Here is a 19,420-nt window from a genome sequence, read left to right on the forward strand (position 1 = left end):
TAAAAACAATTTAACTTTTTAATTTTTTTTAATGTTTATTTGTTCTTGAGAGAGAGACAGAGCACGAGTGGGAGAGGGGCACAGAGAGAGACTGAGAGATACAGAATCTGAAGCAGGCTCCAGGCTCTGAGCAGTCAGCACAAAGCCCGACGTGGGGCTCGAACTCACAAACTGCGAGATCATGACCTGAGCTGAAGTCGGATGCTCAACCGACTGAGCCACCCAGGTGCCCCAGAAACAATTTAAATGCTATGAAAAGGAAAAGAAACTGTAATATATCTGTACTATGAACGAGTATAGTTAAGAATAATGAAGTGATCTTGACCTACTGACATGGAAAGCCCTCCAAGATATATCAACCTAGAAAAATACATGATAGTTACCATTTATATAAAACACTTACACAACAGTAAACTGTATACTTATAATCCTATACACATATACACATACACTGTATAAAAGTCTAAATAAAGCACATTAACTGAAAATAATGATTACCACTGGACTGGATGGTGATTTAAGGAGTATTTAGCTTTCTTGAAGTTGTTCAAACTTTTTACATTAAGAATAGATTCGGGGCACCTGGGTGGTTCAGTCAGACATCCAACTCTTGATTTTAGCTCAAGTCATGATCTCACGGTTCATGAGTTTGAGTACCATATCAGAATCTGGCTTGAGATTCTCTCTCTCTGCCCCTCCCCCAATCACACATGCTCTCTCTCTCTCAAAATAATAAACCTTAAAAAATAAAAAAAAACCTTAAATAAAATCTTGGGGGTACATGGCTGGCTCAGTTGGCAGAGATGCAACTCCTGATTTGGGGGCCATGAGTTGAAGCCCCATGTTGACTGTAGAGCTTCTTAAAAAAAAAATCAAAATATTGAAACTTAGAAAAATTACATGCTCACTACAGAAGTTTTGAAAATATAGAAAGGAACAACAACAAAAAACCTCACATGTTCACATACTTACAGATAATCATGGTTATTAATTTACCATATTTCTTCCTAATCTTTTTATATGTGCATTTTAAGAGAGATATTTATCTACAGATAATTTTATATCTTTTTTTAAATGTTTATTTATTTTTGATAGATAGGGGGAGGGGGAGAGATCTGAAACAGGCTCTGGACTGACAGCAGAGATCCCAATGCGGGGCTCAAATCCATGAACTCTGAGATCATGACCTGAGCCGAAGTCAGACACTTAACTAACTGAGCCACTTAGGAGCCCCTCAATGCTGCTTTTTAAAAATAAACATTAATTTAAATAGCTGGTTCGTATTTATTTGCATGAATAAATAATTACTTAGCTTTGTTTTATTGCTGAATGTGTAAGTTGTTTACAATAAATCACTGCTATAGTGTAATGAATACTTCTGTAATGAATATCTTTGCTTTATAAAAATCAAAAAATGTTGAGAATACTTTATTTGAACAGATTCTTAGAATACGAAGTACTAAGTTAAATAATATAAACTTTTATTTTTAAGTGTATGCATTTTGAGAGACAGAGAATGAGAGAGAGTTTGCACAAGCAGGGGAGGAGCAGAGAGAGAGGGAGAGACAGAATCCCAGGCAAGTTCTGCTCAGCACGAAGCCTAACAAGGAGCTCAGTCTCACAAAGGCAAGATCATGACCTGAGCTGGTATCAATAGTCAGACATTCAACTGACTGAGCCACCCAGGCGCCCCTGAGCTTTTAAAGCTCCTGATATTTACTGACAAACTTTTACTCAAAAGCATTTGTGTCAATTCATACTTGCATATTTCTCTGCATACAAGAGTGCCCAGATGATTTTTAAGTATAAATAACTTACTCATCACTCTAGTTCTCTAAACCCTACAGAGGAAAAAGAGGATGATACCTAGCTAAAACTTTACCTCCAAAATTAAATCAATACCAGATTCTTGATTCCTTTAAATCTGTCTTCCTTTTCAGACTAAAGACAGAGAAAAGAATGTTGAAAAAGTCTTGACTTTTTTTAAACTAAGTGCTGCTGAATAAGGTTCTCTGAATCAAATTTTTGAATAAAATCCTGAAATAACTGAAGCTAACATCTCTTAAAGGAAAAAAAAAAAAAGATAAGAATCAATCACTATTAAAACAGGCTTAACCTCAGGGCACCTGGGGGGCTCAGTTGGTTGAGAGTCCAACCTGGTTATGCTCAGGTCATAATCTCACAGTTCATGAGTTCAAGCCCCACAGGAGCCCTGCTGCTGTCAGCCTGTCAGCACAGACCCCACACAGGATCGTCTGTCCCCCTCTCTCTCTGCCCCTCCCCTGCTTATGCACTCGTGTTCTCTCTCTCTCTCAAAAAATAAACAAAACATTTAAAAAATATTTATAGGGGCACTTGAGTGGCTCAGTTGGTTAAGCAGTGTACTCTTGATTTCAGCTCAGGTCATGATCTTGCAGTTCATGAGATCAAGCCCTGCGTTGGGCTCTGTGCTGACAGTGCAAGAAGCCTACCTCTGATTCTCACTCTCTGCCCCTCCCCGCTCACACTTGCTCTCTCTCAAACTTAAAAAAAAGTTCTTAAAAAAATATAACACAAAATTTATAAAATAGGCCTAACCTCAACAAAGAAAGACAATCCAATGTAGAAATGGGCAGAGCATTTGAATAGACAGTTCTACAAAGAACATGTACAAATGACTAGTAAGAACATGAAAAGAGATGGCCAACAGCCCTCATCATTACAGAAATAGAAATCACAACTACAATGAGATACTACTTCATACCTACTAGGATAGCTATTTTTAAAAGAATAAAAAAGCAACAGCAGAAAATAACGGTGTTAGCAAGGATGTAGAGAAACCGGAGCCCCTGCATATGCAGCTGCTATAGAAGACAGTGTGGCATTTCCTCAAAAAACTAAACATAGAATTACCATATGATGCAGTAATTCCATTCCTAGATATATATGCAAAAGGAACGAAAGCAGGGACTCAAACAGAAATTTGTGCCCAATGTTCATTACGGCATTATTCACAAAGGCCAAAAGTTGGAAATGACCTGTGTCCATTAACAGAAAGAATGGATAAACAAAACGTGAGATACACATACAATGGCATGTTATTCAGTCTTAAAAAAATAATGAAATTCTGGGGGTGCCTGGGTAGCTCAGTCGGTTGAGCATCTAACTTCGGCTCAGGTCATGATCTCACATCTCGTGAGTTCGAGCCCCACATCAGACTCTGTGCTGACAGCTCAGAGCCTGGAGCCCGCTTCAGATTCTGTGTCTCCCTCTCTCTCTACCCCTCCCCCACTCAGTCTCTCTCTCAAAATAAACATTAAAAAAATTTTTTTTAATAATGAAATTCTGTATAACATGTTATAGCATAGATGAACCTTTAAAACATTAGGCTAAATGTAGTAAGCTAGACACAAAAGGACAAATATTGTATGATTCTGAGCATATAAAATATCTAGAATACACAAATTACATTGGGATAGAAAGTAGAAGAGAAGGTACTAGGGACTGGTAGGGGAAAGGAGCAATTATCGCTTAATGGGTACAGAGTTTCTGTTTGGGGTGACGAAAGTTTTGGAGATAGTCGTGATGGTTGCACATTGTAAATGTAATTAACGCCACTGGATTGTACATTTAAAAATAGACCTGGCCAGCCAGATGCCCCTGAATTGTATACTTTAACTGGGTGAACTGTATAGTTAAAAAAATAAAATTATATGTGAATGAAAATAAACAATCTGTTATATGCTTGTGGAGTTTTTTTGGAAATGTCATCTCCCATGAGAACTCCTTCCCCCCCCCCCCCCACCACCACCACATCCCGAATTCATTTATTCTTTCAGTAAAGATATGTCAGATATTATAATGGATGCCAGAGATTAAATAAACAAGATTTAATCCCTGCCCTCAAGATGTTCTCAGTCTTGGTGGCTCAGTCAGTTAAGCATCCGACTTCAGCTCAGGTCACAATCTCATGGTTTGTGGGTTCCAGCCCCCCATTGGGCTCTGTGCTGACAAGTCAGAGCCTGGAGCCTGTGTCAGATTCTGCGTCTCCCTCTCTCTCTGCCCCTCTCCTGCTCATACTTTCTCTCTCAAAAATAAATCAAAAAAAAAAAAAAAAAAAAGTTCTGTCTTGGAAGGAAAACAAAGAAGCAACCAGAAGAGGGAGCATCTGGATGGCTCAGTTGGTTAAGAGTCTGAATTCGGCTCAGGTCATAATCTCATAGTTTATGAGTTCAAGCCCTGTGCTGGGCTCTACGCGAGCCTGGAGCTTGCTTCAGAGTCTGTGTCTCCCTCTCTCTCTTCCCCCTCCCCCACTTGTGCTCTTTCAAAAATAAATAAGCAAACAAACAAAAAAGAAGCAACCAAAAGAGCCATAAGGAAGGGTCTGCACAGCCAGAAACCCAGGACACACCTTTGACTCCCCATGTAATCAAAACACCCTATCAATAAGTTATCTCCCAGCCACTCTTCCTCTGTGCCTGGTGGACACTGAACATCCACTATCCAGGACTCATTCAAAGCCCCCCCATCCTCTGAGTGCCATCCTTGACTCTCCTGACCCAATGAAAGTCTGTGATAGTATCCTGGGTTTCCTTTTTTAATTCCAGTTGGTTAACATACAGTGTTATGTTAGTTGCAGGTGAACAATATAGTGATTCAACAATGCCATACATCACCTGGGTACTCATCACAACACAGGCATTCCTAATCCCCATCGCCTATTTAACCCATCCCCCAACCACCTCCCCTCAGGTAACCATCTGTTTGTTCTGTGTACTTATGAGTTTGTGTCTTGGTTTGTCTCTTTCTCTTTTTGCTTTCTTCATTTGTTTTGTTTCTTAAATTCCACGAGTGAAATCATATGGTATTTTTCTTTCTCTGACTTATTTCACTTAGCATTATACCCTCTGGCTCCATCCATGTTGTTGTAAATGGCAGGATTTCATTCTTTTCTGTAGCTGAATAATATTCCATTGCATATACATATCACATCTTTATCCATTCATAAATCGATGGATACTTGGGCTGCTTCCATATCATGGTTATTATAAATATTGCTGCTATAAACATAGGGGTACATGCATCCCTTTGAATTCATATTTTTGTATTCCTTGGGTAAATACTGGGTTTCTCTTTTATAACAACTCTCAATGCTTGAGATTTACTTGTCCAACATCTACCTTCCTACTGGATGGTAACTACCTTGTCTCTTGTTTACTGCTATGTCCCTAGCACCCTCGTTCTGGGCCTGATATAAAGCACACAGAGGGACTCTCTCATGTTCTTTTTTCAGCTGATCTGGGGCAGGCTGGGGGTGAGGTGACAACTGACATTCTGCAGTGACAAGGTATGGATGGTTGACGGGCTGATGATATGAGGAATCTGCTCATCTGCTGGGGGACATCTGCCACATGTGATATTCGGTGATACTCTGTTCTTTCTCCCAGTGCTGGTCACAGCCTTCTGTGTTCAGTGACCTGACAGTGAGTTGCTACCCACAATTTGAAAAAATATAATTAGGAGGATTCATGATGAGAAGAAAAGAGGGTCCAAAATAGAGCCCTGTGAGATTAAGGTTCAAGTAGAGGAGGTGGTGCCTACAAAGATAGAAAGGATCCAGTGGAGAAAGGAAAGGTGGAGAGGACCTAGAGGCCAGGGAGAGCTCTTGTTAACATTTGTGAGATGAACACAGCAGCTCTAAGAATCACATCCTGACCAGGTAATGTTCAGATCCAGGAAGTGGCAGGTCTCCACCTTGGGCTGCTTCACCAGAGAAAGCTCTTTCTCCATGGGAACTCCTTTTAAAAAACTTAGTTTAAATATGTTCAAGGCTGGAGAAAAGCTGAAAAAAAAACTTGGAAAGAATTCCTACAAAACCTTCACCCAGAGTCCCCAAATATGAAGATTTTACCCCAGTTTATCATTCTTTCTATATATTTGTTCTGAAATATTTTTCAGAAAGTTTCAGACATGAGGGACACCTGGGTGGCTCAGTTGATTAAGCATTCAACTCTTGATTTTGGCTCAGGTCATGGTCCCAGGGTCATGGGATCGAGCCCCGTGTCACACTCCACGCTCAGTGCAGAGATTTTCTTTCCCTTTTTCTCCCTTTGCCCTCTCCCCCACTCACACACACTCTCTCTCTCTTTCTCTAAAATTAAAAAAAAGCAAAAAGGAAAAACAATCTAAAAAAAGAAAGTTGCAGGCATGATACCCCTTTACTCCTCAGTAAAATGATCAAAACTAACATCGATACAATACTATTATCTACCTTACCATCCTATTCAAATTTTAACAAATGTCTTAATAACTTCCTTCATAGCAAGGGTCTTTCATTTTAAAACATATAAAATTTTTTATTTAAAAGAATTTTTTTAATGTTTATTCATTTTTTTTTATTTTTTTTTTAACGTTTATTTATTTTTGAGACAGAGAGAGATAGAGCATGAACGGGGGAGGGTCAGAGAGAGAGGGAGACACAGAATCTGAAACAGGCTCCAGGCTCTGAGCAGTCAGCACAGAGCCCAATGCGGGGATCGAACCCACGGACTGCGAGATCATGACCTGAGCCGAAGTCAGACGCTCAACCGACTGAGCCACCCAGGCGCCCCAATGTTTATTCATTTTTGAGAGACAGAGAGAGACAAAGCATGAGCGGGCAGAGAGAGAGGGAGACAAAGAATCCAAAGCAGGCTCCAGGCTCTGAGCTGTCAGCACAGAGCCTGACGTGGGGCTCCAACCCACGGACTGCAAGATCATGACCTGAGCTGAAGTCAGACACTCAACCGACTACACCACCCACCTGCCCCAGGGTTTATCACATTTTTAATATGCCCAAAGGTCGGGGCGCCTGGGTGGCTCGGTTGGTTAAGCATCCGACTTCAGCTCAGGTCATGATCTCATATTCCGTGAGTTCGAACCCTGCGTCAGGCTCAGAGCCTGGAGCCTGCTTCGGATTCTGTGTCTCCCCTACTCTCTGCCCTGCTCATGCTCTGTCTCTCTCTGTCTCAAACATAAATAAAAACATTTAAAAAAATATGCCCAGAGGTCATCCTTATATTGTGTGTGTGTTTGTGTGTGTGTGTATAAACTGTGATTATGTTTTATCGATTTTTCTATTAAGTGTTTGGTCTTTTATCCCCCACACCAAGTTTTAAGAGTTCTTGGGGCACCTGGGTGGCTCAGTTGGTTAAGCGTCTGACTTCGGCTCAGGGCATGATCTCACAGTTCGTGGGTTCAAGCCCCGCATCAGGCTCTATGCTGACCGCTTGCTCAGAGCCCTTCAAATTCTGTGTCTCCTTCTCTCTCTGCCCCTCCCCCGCTCACGCTTTGTCTGTTTCTCAAAAATAAATAAAAATAAAAAAAATGTTTTAAAAAAGAGTTCTTTATATATTAGGGATATTAGCCATCTATGTGATATATGTTGCAAATATATTCACCCGGTATATTATTTCTCTTTGTCTTTCTTTATTGTGTCTTTTGCCGTGTAAAAAAAAAAAAATTGTGAGTTAATATTTTTATGAGATAATATTTATCAATTTTTATTGCCTCTGGCAATATCTTCTTTTAGCACTTACATGGTTATGTATTTTACATTTAGATTAGATCTCTGACCCATTCGAAGTTTATTCTTGTGTATGATGTGAAGTATAAATCTAATTTTTTTCTTTATCAAAATGGTTATCCAGTTGTCCCAGAACCGTTTATTTAAAAAGCACATCTTTACTCCAGTAATTTGAGACACCATATATTTTATCATATACTAAATTGACAAATGTATTTGAGTCTCTTTCTGGACTTTCTCTGTTCTTTCCATTGGTTTCGCTTCTAATCATGTACAAGTACTGTACCGTTTTAATTATAGAGGTTTCACAGTATTTTTAATATTTCTTTTCTTTTCTTTTCTTTTTTAAAATTTACATCCAAAGTAGTTACCATATAGTGCAACAATGATTTCAGGAGTAGATTCCTTAGTGTCCCTTACCCATTTAGCCCATCCCCCTCCTACAACCACTCTAGTAACCCTCTGTTTGTTCTCCATATTCATGAGTCTCTTCTGTTTTATCCCCCTCCCTGTATTTTTGTTTCCCTTTCCTTATGTTCATCTGTTTTGTCTCTTAAAGTCCTCATATGATTTTTGTGAGTCATATGATTTTTGTCATATGATTTTTGTCTTTCTCTGACTCACTAATTTCACTTAGCATAATACCCTCCAGTTCCATCCACGTAGTTGCAAATGGCAAAATTTCATTCTTTTTGATAGCCGAGTAATACTCCATTGTATATATATACCACATCTTCTTTATCCATTCATCCACCGATGGACATTTGGGCTCTTTCCATACTTTGGATATTGTTGATAGTGCTGCTATAAACATGGGGGTGCATGTGTCCCTTCGAAACAGCACACTTGTATCCTGTGGGTAAATGCCTAGTAGTGCAATTGCTGGGTTGTAGGGTAGTTCTATTTTAGTTTTTTGAGGAACCTCCATACTGTTTTCCAGCTGGCTGCACCAGCTCACATTCCCAGTATTTTTAATATTTCTTAGGATAAATAGTGAACTTCAAAATTTGACAATTTAGATGAAATGAAAAAAATTCCTTGAAAGACATAACCAGCAAAGCTCAATTAAGAAGAACTAGGTAACCTGTTTAGCTTTATCTCTATTGAAGAAATTGAATTTGTTGTTGAAAAAATTTCTACACAGAAAACTCCAGACCCAGGTGGCTTCACAGAAACATTCCAACAAACGTTTAAGGATGAAATTAGTCCATTCTCCAGAAACCCTTCCAGAAAATAAAAAAGGAGAGACTATTTCCCCAAATCATTTATGATGTATAAGAAACACTCATACTTTGTAGAAGGAAATACAAAATGGTTCAACTACTTTGGAAAACAGTTTGGCAATTTCTAATAAAACTAAACATATACTTATTAATACTACCCAGAAATGCCACTCCAAAGCACTTGATAAGTGAAATAAAAACATGTTTACACAAAACCCTCTAGGCAAATGTTTATAGCAGGTGTATTTGTTTTTTTGATTTTGGGGTTGTTTTTTTGTCCCCCCGCCCCACTCCTCACAGCTGTATCTGTATTAGCCAAAAACTCATAAGTCCTTCAATTGGTAAATGGATGAATAAACTACAGTATAAACATACAATTGAATACTACTCAATAAAAGAAATTCAGACACACGACAACATGGATAAATCTTAAAAACATTATACTAGGTGAAAAAAGCCATTCAAAAGGTTACATGATGTATGATTAATTTAAATGACATTCTGGAAGAGACAGAACTATAAGAAGAAAACAATCAATGACTGCTAGCAATTGGAAGTAGAAGTTGGAATATTCACCAACATAGACCACATTCTTTACTACAAAGTCAAGGTGAATTTTTGAGGGTGATTAAGCTGTTCTACACCTTTTTTCCCCTTTTCTTTCTTCAAATGTTTATTTATTTAGAGAGAGCACAAGCAGGGGAGAAGAAAGAGAGAATCCCAAGCAGGCTCTGCACCATCAGCGCAGAACCTTATGTGGGGCTTGATCCCACAAAATATGAGATCATGACCTGAGCTGAAATCAAGAGTAGGATGTTAAACTGACTGAGCCACTCAGACACCCCTAGCTGTTCTATATCTTGATTGTGATGGTGGTGGCGGCTAATTTGACTAATTTCATTTATCAAAAGTCCCAGAACTTTACACTTAAATACAAGCTCTATTATCCTCAAAAACATTAGTCAAAGTTGACTTCAAAGAAAGAATATTATCAGGAATAAAAGAGGGACATTACATAATGATAAAAGAGTCACTTCACTCTTCTGAATGAATTGAGTGAATTTTTAATAAATCCTAAATGTATACACATCCAACAACAGACCTTCAACAAATTATACAAAGTAAAGGTCTTGGACTAGAAAGAGACAAACCCATAATTACAGGTGCATAATTCAATATTTTTCTTCCATTATGAATATCAGTATCTTCTTTGTAAGGTTATTAATATTTATATCAATAAGTACACAGAAGAACAATATTATCAAACTTGACCTGACATTTCTAGACTATTCCATCCAATAAGAGAATACACATTCTTTTCAAGGCACATGGAATATTCATCAACATAGACCACATTCTGGGCCTTAAACCAAACCATATAAAGTATGGTCTCTAACCATAATTAGAATTAAACTAGAAACCAGTAAGAAAAAAAAATCTGGAAAAATCCTCAAATATATGGAAATTAATCAATACCTTTCTTAATTGTGCATGGGAAAGGAGAACACAAAGAAAATCTGAAAATATTTAGAATTGTATAAAAGTTAAAATATAACATTTGAAATGTGTATGAACCAGTTAAACACTGCTTAGAGGGAAATGTAAAGTACTAAATGCTTCTAACAGAAAAGAAGAAAAATCTCAAATGGATGATCTAAGTTTCTACCTTAAGAAACTGCAAAAAGAAACAAGAATCTTCAAATTAAACACAGTATTAGAGAAGAGCAGAAATCAACAAAATTGAAACAGAAAAGTAATAGAGAAGAGAAAATACAATCAAAATCTGGTTTTTTGAAAAGATAATAAAATGGATAAGTTTCTAGTCAACCTGATCAAGAAAAAAAGATATTGAAAAAAATCAATAAAATAGATAAATTTCTAGCCAAACTGAACAAGAAAAAATGATAGACATAAATCAGCAAAATCAGGAACAGAGGGAATAGCACTACATATTCTACAGACATTAAAAGGAAACTATAGAAGTATTATGACTTTTATGCCAATAAGTTTGATAACTGAGATGAAATGGATAAATTTCTTTGAAAGAAAAACAATACCTAAAACTCCCTAAAGAAGTATGTATAGCCTGAATAGCCCAGATCTGTTAAAGAAATTGAGTTTGTAGTTAAAAATCTTCCAACAAAGAAAAATCCAGACCTAGATTACTTCACTGTCACAATCTAGCAAACATTTAAGAAAGACGTAACACCAATTCTATACAAAATCTCCAGGAGAGGGAAGAGTCCCAACTTGTTTTGAGATCAGCACAACCCTGATACCAAAAAACAAAACAAAACAAAAACCTATAGATCAACATCCTCATGAACAAAAGTAAAAATTCTTTTTTTTTTTTTTTATAAAAATTTTTTAAATATTTATTTGCTTTTGAGAGAGACAGACAGAGTGCAAGTGGAGGAGGGGTAGAGAGAGGGAGGCACAGAATCCAAAGCACACTCCAGGCTCCGAGCTGTCAACACAAAGCCTGACGCAGAGCTTGAACTCAAAAACTGAGATCATGACCTAAGCTGAAGTCGGACACTTAACTGACTGAGCCACCCAGGCACCCCCAAATGTAAAACCTCGTAACAAAAACTAGCAAGTTGAATCCAGCAACATAAAAAGGTTAATACATCATAACCATGTGGGGTCTATCCCAGGAATTCAAAGGTTGGTAACAACATTCCAAAATTCATCGATGGAATTCACCATATTGACAAAATAAAATCTGGGGTTGTGGAAGCTGGAAATTAAGGGCAGGTTAAGAGGTTATACCCTTAATATTATTTTAGGTCCCTGTGTCACCACTTTGCACAACTCCAAAGGTATCATTTATATTGTAGTCATTGTATTCTACATGAATGATACTCCTGAAATTGTAAAATATAGTAGTATTGCAAATGTGTAAAATAGTTGCCCAAAAGGCAATACGACTTTGAGCTGGACTAAAAGAAATAAAAGATCTAGGCAAAGAGATTTTTATTTTCCAGATGTTTCACTTGGCCCTGTTCACACCTGATATATTCTATTCAGTCCTGAACTTCATATTTCCAAGGGGCCAATGAATTTCACCAGAGAACAAAAGCAATAATGGCAAAAGAGTTCTAGCTATTTCACATAAAAAGAGTTGAAGAAACTGGAATGCATATACTATATTTCAATAATTTGCTTATATTCAGGGCGCCTGGGTGGCTCAGTCGGTTAAGCGTCCGACGTTGGCTCAGGTCATGATCTTGCAGTTCATGGGTTCAAGCCCCCCATCGGGCTCGGTGCTGACAGCAGGTGGAGCCTGCTTCGGATTCTATGTCTCCCTGTCTCTTTCAGCCCCTCCCTGCTCGTGCTTTGAGTCTCTCAAAAAAAAAATAAACATTAAAAAAAATTTTTTTTAATAATTTGCTTATATTCTATATGCCCTGAAGACTGTCAATTCCTAAGGGCAGAATCTATGCCCTGTCTATCTTTGTATCCCAGATACCTATCACTGGTCCTGGAACTGAGTAAGTACTCACCTATGAGGCGTTCAAGAACAGGAGAAACTAAACTTTAGTAATAGGAACCAGAACATGGGGAGAAAGGATTGCAAGGGACCCTATAGCAATGTCAAATGTGACACTCTGCCCCACAGTTATCAACTCATTAGCCTGAATTGGTTATGTGCCAATTTTTGATTGGTATATACTAATTACAGCTCTCCTGGACTGGAAGTCAGTCAAACCATGGAATTTGACTCTGGAGGAAGCATGGAAAGAACACTGGAGAGACCATCACAATACGTACTAGCCCCACCTAACCAGCCAAATCACCCCTGCGATTAATCAAAGTGACAGACATCACAGCAATATGATTCTCATGTCCAGAAATGATGTAAAAAAATTAGCAACTATGTTAGAAATTAGAATAAACACCTAAATTTCACAAATAATCTAAATTACAGATGTACTGCCCTTTCAATGAAAGATGTATCCCTGAAAAACTCTTTGAAAACCAATTCTGAAGGCAATCACATTTTCCAACAATTTATATTATAATTTCAAAGAGGAACAGAAATGCCCCAAGTAAACTAAACAATATTGTGGTAAAATGAACTTTAAAATTCTTAGCAGACAAAAGGAAAACGCTTCTTGCAAAAGGATGTATTGCCTGGTAACCATAACTCATAATGCAGGTAAGAACTATACCCATGACCCTGGGAAAGTCATGTCCCTTCCACTCAGCCTTGGTTTCCTCATCTAGAAAATAATAAATGAGTAAATAATAAAATAGATGGTCTCTTCCGCTAAATAAAAAGATTGGGTATTTTCTAATGCCTGACGAGTTTGTTAGGCATTAGATATGTTTATTAAACATGAGAGAATATCCAATATAGTTAACTACAATCTGATGCAAACCTTCCTAAGACTGTAAGTTAATATATAAAGGAATTCTGTTCCTCTAAATAAAATATAACATATATCAGATTTTTAAATGCAGCTCTTTACAGTATATATACCCTTACTTCATCTTCACAGACTCAATTTTTACTTATTTAACATACTTATTTAACATACTTATTTAACATACACATGAGATTATGTGAGGCCTGATAGGTACTCTGGGAACTTGAGAGTGGTTTTTCCACAAGCAGAAAATTAATACACACTTACATAATGATAAGGCACCATTTAACACACTTTACAGGCAAAATCAATCCCATAATATCTAACAACTCCATAAAATAAAAGCTATATATGGCAGAATAGTTAAGACTATTACTGCTTTCCCCCAAAACTCATTTTTAAAAGCTCTAAGCATATAGAAGAATCAATAGAAAATCTGTGCAAATATACACACACAGTGAAACTGCACACCAACCTTTTTTCAGTCGAGGTTTCTGAGATTCAGCAGATGCAGGAAACTGAGTTCTCTGAAAAGAAAGAAATCTATGTTAAAGCACCACCATAAACCTTGCTAACTTAAAAAAGCATTCAAATAGTAGCTCTCCAATCATGCAATTAATCCATTAACTACATACAGGTACAAAGAATTTTTAACGCAGTTTAAAAAACAAATGTCAAGTCATAACTTTTGCTATCCAAACTATTAATAACACATATGCATATTTATAATGCATATTTAATGTGTAATGTATAATTATAATGCATAAAATGTGCACAAATAAATGTACTAAGCTCTGGACACTACACATTAGGATTATACTTAACGTCATATAGCTTAGCAACCAAAACAAAATAGTAGTAACTTTGACAAAAGGAAGTTTATGCAGTTATCTATACAGAAATTGCCTAGCACCCGATTCTAGGAGGAAGGTTTTTTTTTTTCTTTTTAAGCGACATTATTGAACATAATAAATACTGTCTTATACCATAACTTTGCAGAAAATATTCAGATGGATTTTTCTTCTACCTACCTCCTATATTATATATGATATAGTAAGATATAAGCAAAAACAATGGCTGAGAAAATTTCCAGAAGTAATGTTAGATACTAATCTTTAGATTCAGAATGCTCAACCAATCTTGACCAGGTTGAATGAAAATAAATCCACGCTTGTATACATCACAAGGACCTGCACTAGAGATAATAAGAAGTTCTTAAAAGCAACCAAAGGAAAAAAGTATCATGAGCTAACCTACACAGAAAGGACAATTAGATTGACAGCTGATGTCTCAACAATTAAAAATGGGAAATAATATCACATAAAGACATTATAAGAAAAATCACTCCCATGTTTCAGGTGCTAAGTAAAATGAATGTTAATCTAAATACAAGGTCAGCAAACTATGGCCCACAGGGCAAACAAATCCAGCCCATTTTTATATGGCCCACAAACTAAGAATTTTTTTTACATTTTTAATAGTTTTTAAATTTTTTAATATTTTGTAACACCTGAAAATTACATAAAATTCAAATTCAAGTGTCTATAAGCAAAATTTTATCAGAATACAGCCACACACACGTTTATATATGGTCTATGGTTGCTTCCACACTATAAATGCATAACTGAGTTAACTTGTGACAGAGCCTCGCCCACAAGCCCAAAATATTTATTACTGGCCCTTTACAAAAACAGTTTGCCAACTCAGATCTAAACTCTTACACCTCAAAACTAATTTTGGGGGTTCCTGTTTGGCTCAGTCGGAAGAGCATGTGGCTCTGGATCTCGGGGTCATGAGTTTGAGCCCCATGTTGGGTGTAGAGATTACTAAATAAATAAACTTAAAAAAAAAACACAACTCTCAAGAACAATGGCAAATAAAGACTTACAGACAAATAAAATTTGAGAGTTTTAGACTCATTAAATAAACTTTAAGGGGTGCCTGGCTGGCTCAGTCGGTACAGCATGAGACTCTTGATCTTGGGGTTGTAAGTTTGAGCCCCATACTGGGTATAGAGATCACTTAAAAAAAAACCAAAATTTAAAAAAAATTTATAATTTTAGGAAAAAGGAAAGTAACCCCATAATGAAAAGGTGGAAGGAGCAAAGGAATTGGTAAAATACATAAGTATTCTAAACATCTACTGACTGAATAAAGCAAACAAAAGTATAATCTGTGAACAACAATATCATGAACTGGCAGAAGGCAATGGGTAATAACGCATTTGATAATCCCTACATTATTCAGTTTTGAGTTTGAACTTTCAGTTAAATAGGTTTTAAAAAATGGGCACTCACTAAAGGAAGACTAAAGAATAGAGTATATAACCTACAAGTAATGAAATGAGAGAGACAAAAAGAAACTCAGCCAAAAAAAAACAAACAAAAGAAAATGAAGGGAAAAAATGAAATTCTCCAGTTAAATGATCAGGATGGATGTTTTTTAAAATCTTGATGAATGCTACTTCTATAAAGACACATCTAAAACATAAAGGCAAAGAAGGGGCACTTGTTGGTTAGGCATCCAACTCACAGTTCGTGACTTCAAGCCCTGTGTCGGGCTCTACATTGACAGTGCGGAGCCTCTCTCTCTGCCCCTCCCCTGATCTCTCTCAAAATAAATAAACTTTAAAAAAAATTAAAAAATAAAACATAAAGGCAAAGAAAAAGCAAAAAGATACATTAGGAAAATAGAAACGAAAATAAAGCTAAAGTAGCAATATTAACATTAAACAAAACAGACTTCAAGAAAAAAAGTTTTAGGGGTGCCTGGGTGGTTCAGTTAGTTAAGTGTCCGACTCTTGACTTTGGCTCAGGTCATGATCTCGTGGTTGTGAGACCACACTGGGTGTGGAGCCTGCTTGGGATTCTCTGTCTTCCTCTGTTCATCTCCCCCACCCCCCCCCCCCCCAGAAAAGAGGAAAAGAATTCGCAGGAAAATGAAAATGAATTAAAATTGATGGAAGACTAAAATGGACAAGGCAAGGGGTGCCTAGGTATTGCAGTGTTGGTTAAGCATTTGACTCTTGATCTCGGCTCAGTTCATGATCTCACGATTTGTGAGATAAATCCCCACATCGGGCTCTGCACTGATGGTGTGAAGCCTACTTGAGATTCTGTCTCTTCTTCTCTCTGCCCCTCTCCAGCTTGTACTCTCTCTCAAAATAAATTGAAACAAACAAACTTAAAATGGACAAGGCAAATTTAAAAACCTTTAGGAAAAAACCTCTAGAAAAAATTATAGGATAGGGAAGGATTACTTCATTAAGATATAAAAGCACAACCCAATTGAGAAAAGATCTAAATATTCACTACATTAAAATTAAGAAATCCTGTTTCAAAAAGGAAGTGATAATAGAAAACTAAGAGAAGATATATGCAATACAAAACCAAAAAAAAAAAAAAATGACAAAGGATTAACAGCCAGAAACTACAAATAACTACCAAAAATAAATACATAAATAAAAGAGTAAAAAAAATGAGAAAAACAGTGAAGTAGAAAAACAAGTAAAACATTTGAAAGAGGCACTGCAGAGAAAAGAGACAACCAATGATGCTCCACCTCATTAACAATCAGGTAAATGTCAGTTAAAATCACATTACGAGGCACCTGTGTGGCTCAATCAGCTAAGCATCTGACTTTGGCTCAGGTCATGATCTTACAGTTTGTGAGTTTGAGCCCCACATTGGGCTCTCTGCTGTCATGCAGGGCCTACTTCGGATTCTCTCTCTCTCTGCCCCTCTCCCACTCATGCTCTCCCTCTCTCTCAAAAATAAACAAACATTAAAATAAATAAATAGGGGCGCCTGGGTGGCTCAGTCGGTTAAGCGGCCGACTTCGGCTCAGGTCATGATCTCACGGTCCGTTGAGTTCGAGCCCCGCATTGGGCTCTGTGCTGACAGCTCAGAGCCTGGAGCCTGTTTCAGATTCTGTGTCTCCCTCTCTCTGACCCTCCCCCGTTCATGCTCTGTCTCTCTCTGTCTCAAAAATAAATAAACGTTAAAAGAATTTTTTTAAATAAATAAATAAATCCTTTAAATAAAATAAAAAATAAAATAAAATCACATTAAGATTTAATTTCATATCCACTATACTGACAGAATTTAAAGCTATAACAATATCAAGGATGTAAGCAACAGGAACTGATGGTAGAAGCATAAATTGTTATAACCACCTGCGAGTTTCCCACAAGTAATGAAGTTGAAGTTGAAGATGTCCAATATACAATGTACAATTGCAATGTACAATATAGATGAGCCTCAAAAGCACACTAAGTGGGGGCATCCTAAGTGGTTCAGTCAGTTAAGCATCCGACTTCAGCTCAGGTCATGATCTCACAACTCATGGGTTGAAGCCCGACATCAGGCTCTGGACAGACAGCTCACAGCCTGGAGCCTGCTTCAAATTCTGTGTCTCCCTCTCTCTCTCTGCCCCTCCCCTGCTTGTGTTCTCTTCCAAAAATAAATAAACTTAAAAAAAAAAAACATGCTAAGTGAAACTCAGATACATTAAGACTACATAGTGTGTGATTACATGAAATTGCAGAAAAGGCAAAACGTTGGAGACAGAAAGCAGATCAGCGGTCAGCTGGGGTGAAGAGTAGAAAGTGGTTGCAAATGGACACAAGGGAATTTTTTGGAGTGATGGAGGTCAGTGGATTGTGGTGACAGTTGTACAAGTATATAAATTTACCAAAATTGATCAAACTGTACACTTAAAATGGGTAGATTTTATGGTATGTGTATTATACCTCAACAAAGCTGTTTTTATTTTTTTTCAACAAAGCTATTTTTACTTTTTGTTTTATTTTAAAGTTTATTTATTTCTTTTGAGAGAGAGCATGCACGTGCAAGTAGGGGAGGGACAGAGAGAAGGAGAGAATCCCAAGCAGGCGCCGTGCTGTCCGTGCTCAATCCCACTAACAGTGAGATCATGACCTGAGCAGAAATCAAGAGTTGGAGGCTCAACTGACTGAGCCACCGAGGCACCCCTAATCTTAAATAAAATACAAGTGCCAGTCCCCAGTTTTCCTAAGGAACTAGTAATAATCTTTGGTAGTTTAGGTAGCATATTCGAAATTCTGTGTGTCCCACACTGGCCTAGTTTTACTCCATTTTAGTGGGATGTCTCCTGGCCTCAAGGCCTTTACAACAGCATTCTTAGATTTACTTATGCATTTGTTCAAACTTCTGTTAAGTCTTTCAGTCTTCTCTCCCTCACATCTATACATCTGTGTCTACAGATCTATGTAGTTTTTCTTTGTGTCACAAAATTAAGATCACACACTATACACCTGTTAAAAAAAAAAAAAGGCCCCAAATGGAGTTGTTTACATTAAGTCCCATGTCAACAAACCAAGACTTAATTATTCTTTCTGCCTCTCCCAGGAACAGAATCCTAAACCAGTCAATCAGAAATCGCCCAATCAGTACTGGTGAGGTAATATGCCTGATAGACAACCCCCGCCCCCCGCCGCCCCCGCCATCACCTAAAGGAAAGTGATCTTGCAATAACCAACCTTCTTGTCTAGTATAACCTCCTTATTCCCACTCCTTTCTACCTATGAAAACCTTTCATTTTGTACAGCTCTTCGGAGTTCCTGTTTGCTAGAATGAATGCCACCTGATTCATGAATCATTGAATAAAGCCAATAGGAGGACCTTTGAAGTCTACTCAGTTAAATTTTGTTAACATTGCACTCCACATCTAGCTTTTGAAAAAATGTATAGCATCCATGTCAACATATATAGTTCTTTTTTTAAGTTTTATTTATTTAAGTAATCTCTACACCCAACATGGGACTCAAACTCGGGACCCCGAGATCAAGATCTCATGGTTTGTGAGATTGAGCCCTTAACCAGGCTCCAAGCTGACAGCACAGAGCCTGCTTGGGATTCTCTCTCTCCCTCTTTCTCTCCGTCCCTCCCCCACTCACACTCTCTCTCAAAAATAAATAAATAAACTTAAAAAAAAAAAAAAGAGCTGCACTCTCCTTTGAGTCAGCCAGGCACCCTTATGGTTCTGACACTTTTTAATGCCTGCGTAATATTCCTCAGGGGGCTGGGTGGCTCAGTCGGTTAAGCCTTGGATTCCTGGTTTCAACTTAGGTCATTATCTCGCTGTTCCTGAGATGGAGCCCCACGTTGGGCTCCTCACTGATGGTGCAGAGCCTGCTTGGGATTCTCTCTCTGTCCTCCCCCACTTGCACACTCACGCTCTCTCAAAATAAACTTTAAAAACGTATATTCCTCAGAATGGAAGTATCAGAAGTCATCTATTAC

General features: G+C 37.6%; 1 protein-coding gene across 4 annotated transcripts in view; it reads right to left on the reverse strand.

Annotated features, from left to right (window-relative positions):
• BBS4 (Bardet-Biedl syndrome 4) overlaps window positions 1–19,420 on the reverse strand; it is a 54,835-nt gene that overhangs the window by 33,450 nt on the left and 1,965 nt on the right. For 2 of the 4 annotated variants that reach the window (XM_053223758.1, XM_053223756.1), the window contains exon 2: window positions 13,594–13,666. In XM_053223758.1, coding sequence (XP_053079733.1) covers window positions 13,594–13,666 — 73 coding nt within the window. The remainder of the gene's footprint in view (window positions 1–13,593; window positions 13,667–19,420) is intronic. The other 2 variants (XM_053223755.1, XM_053223757.1) reach the window with 1 other exon arrangement.

This window comes from Acinonyx jubatus, chromosome B3 (genome assembly GCF_027475565.1).
Source record: "Acinonyx jubatus isolate Ajub_Pintada_27869175 chromosome B3, VMU_Ajub_asm_v1.0, whole genome shotgun sequence".
Classification (NCBI taxonomy): domain Eukaryota; kingdom Metazoa; phylum Chordata; class Mammalia; order Carnivora; family Felidae; genus Acinonyx; species Acinonyx jubatus.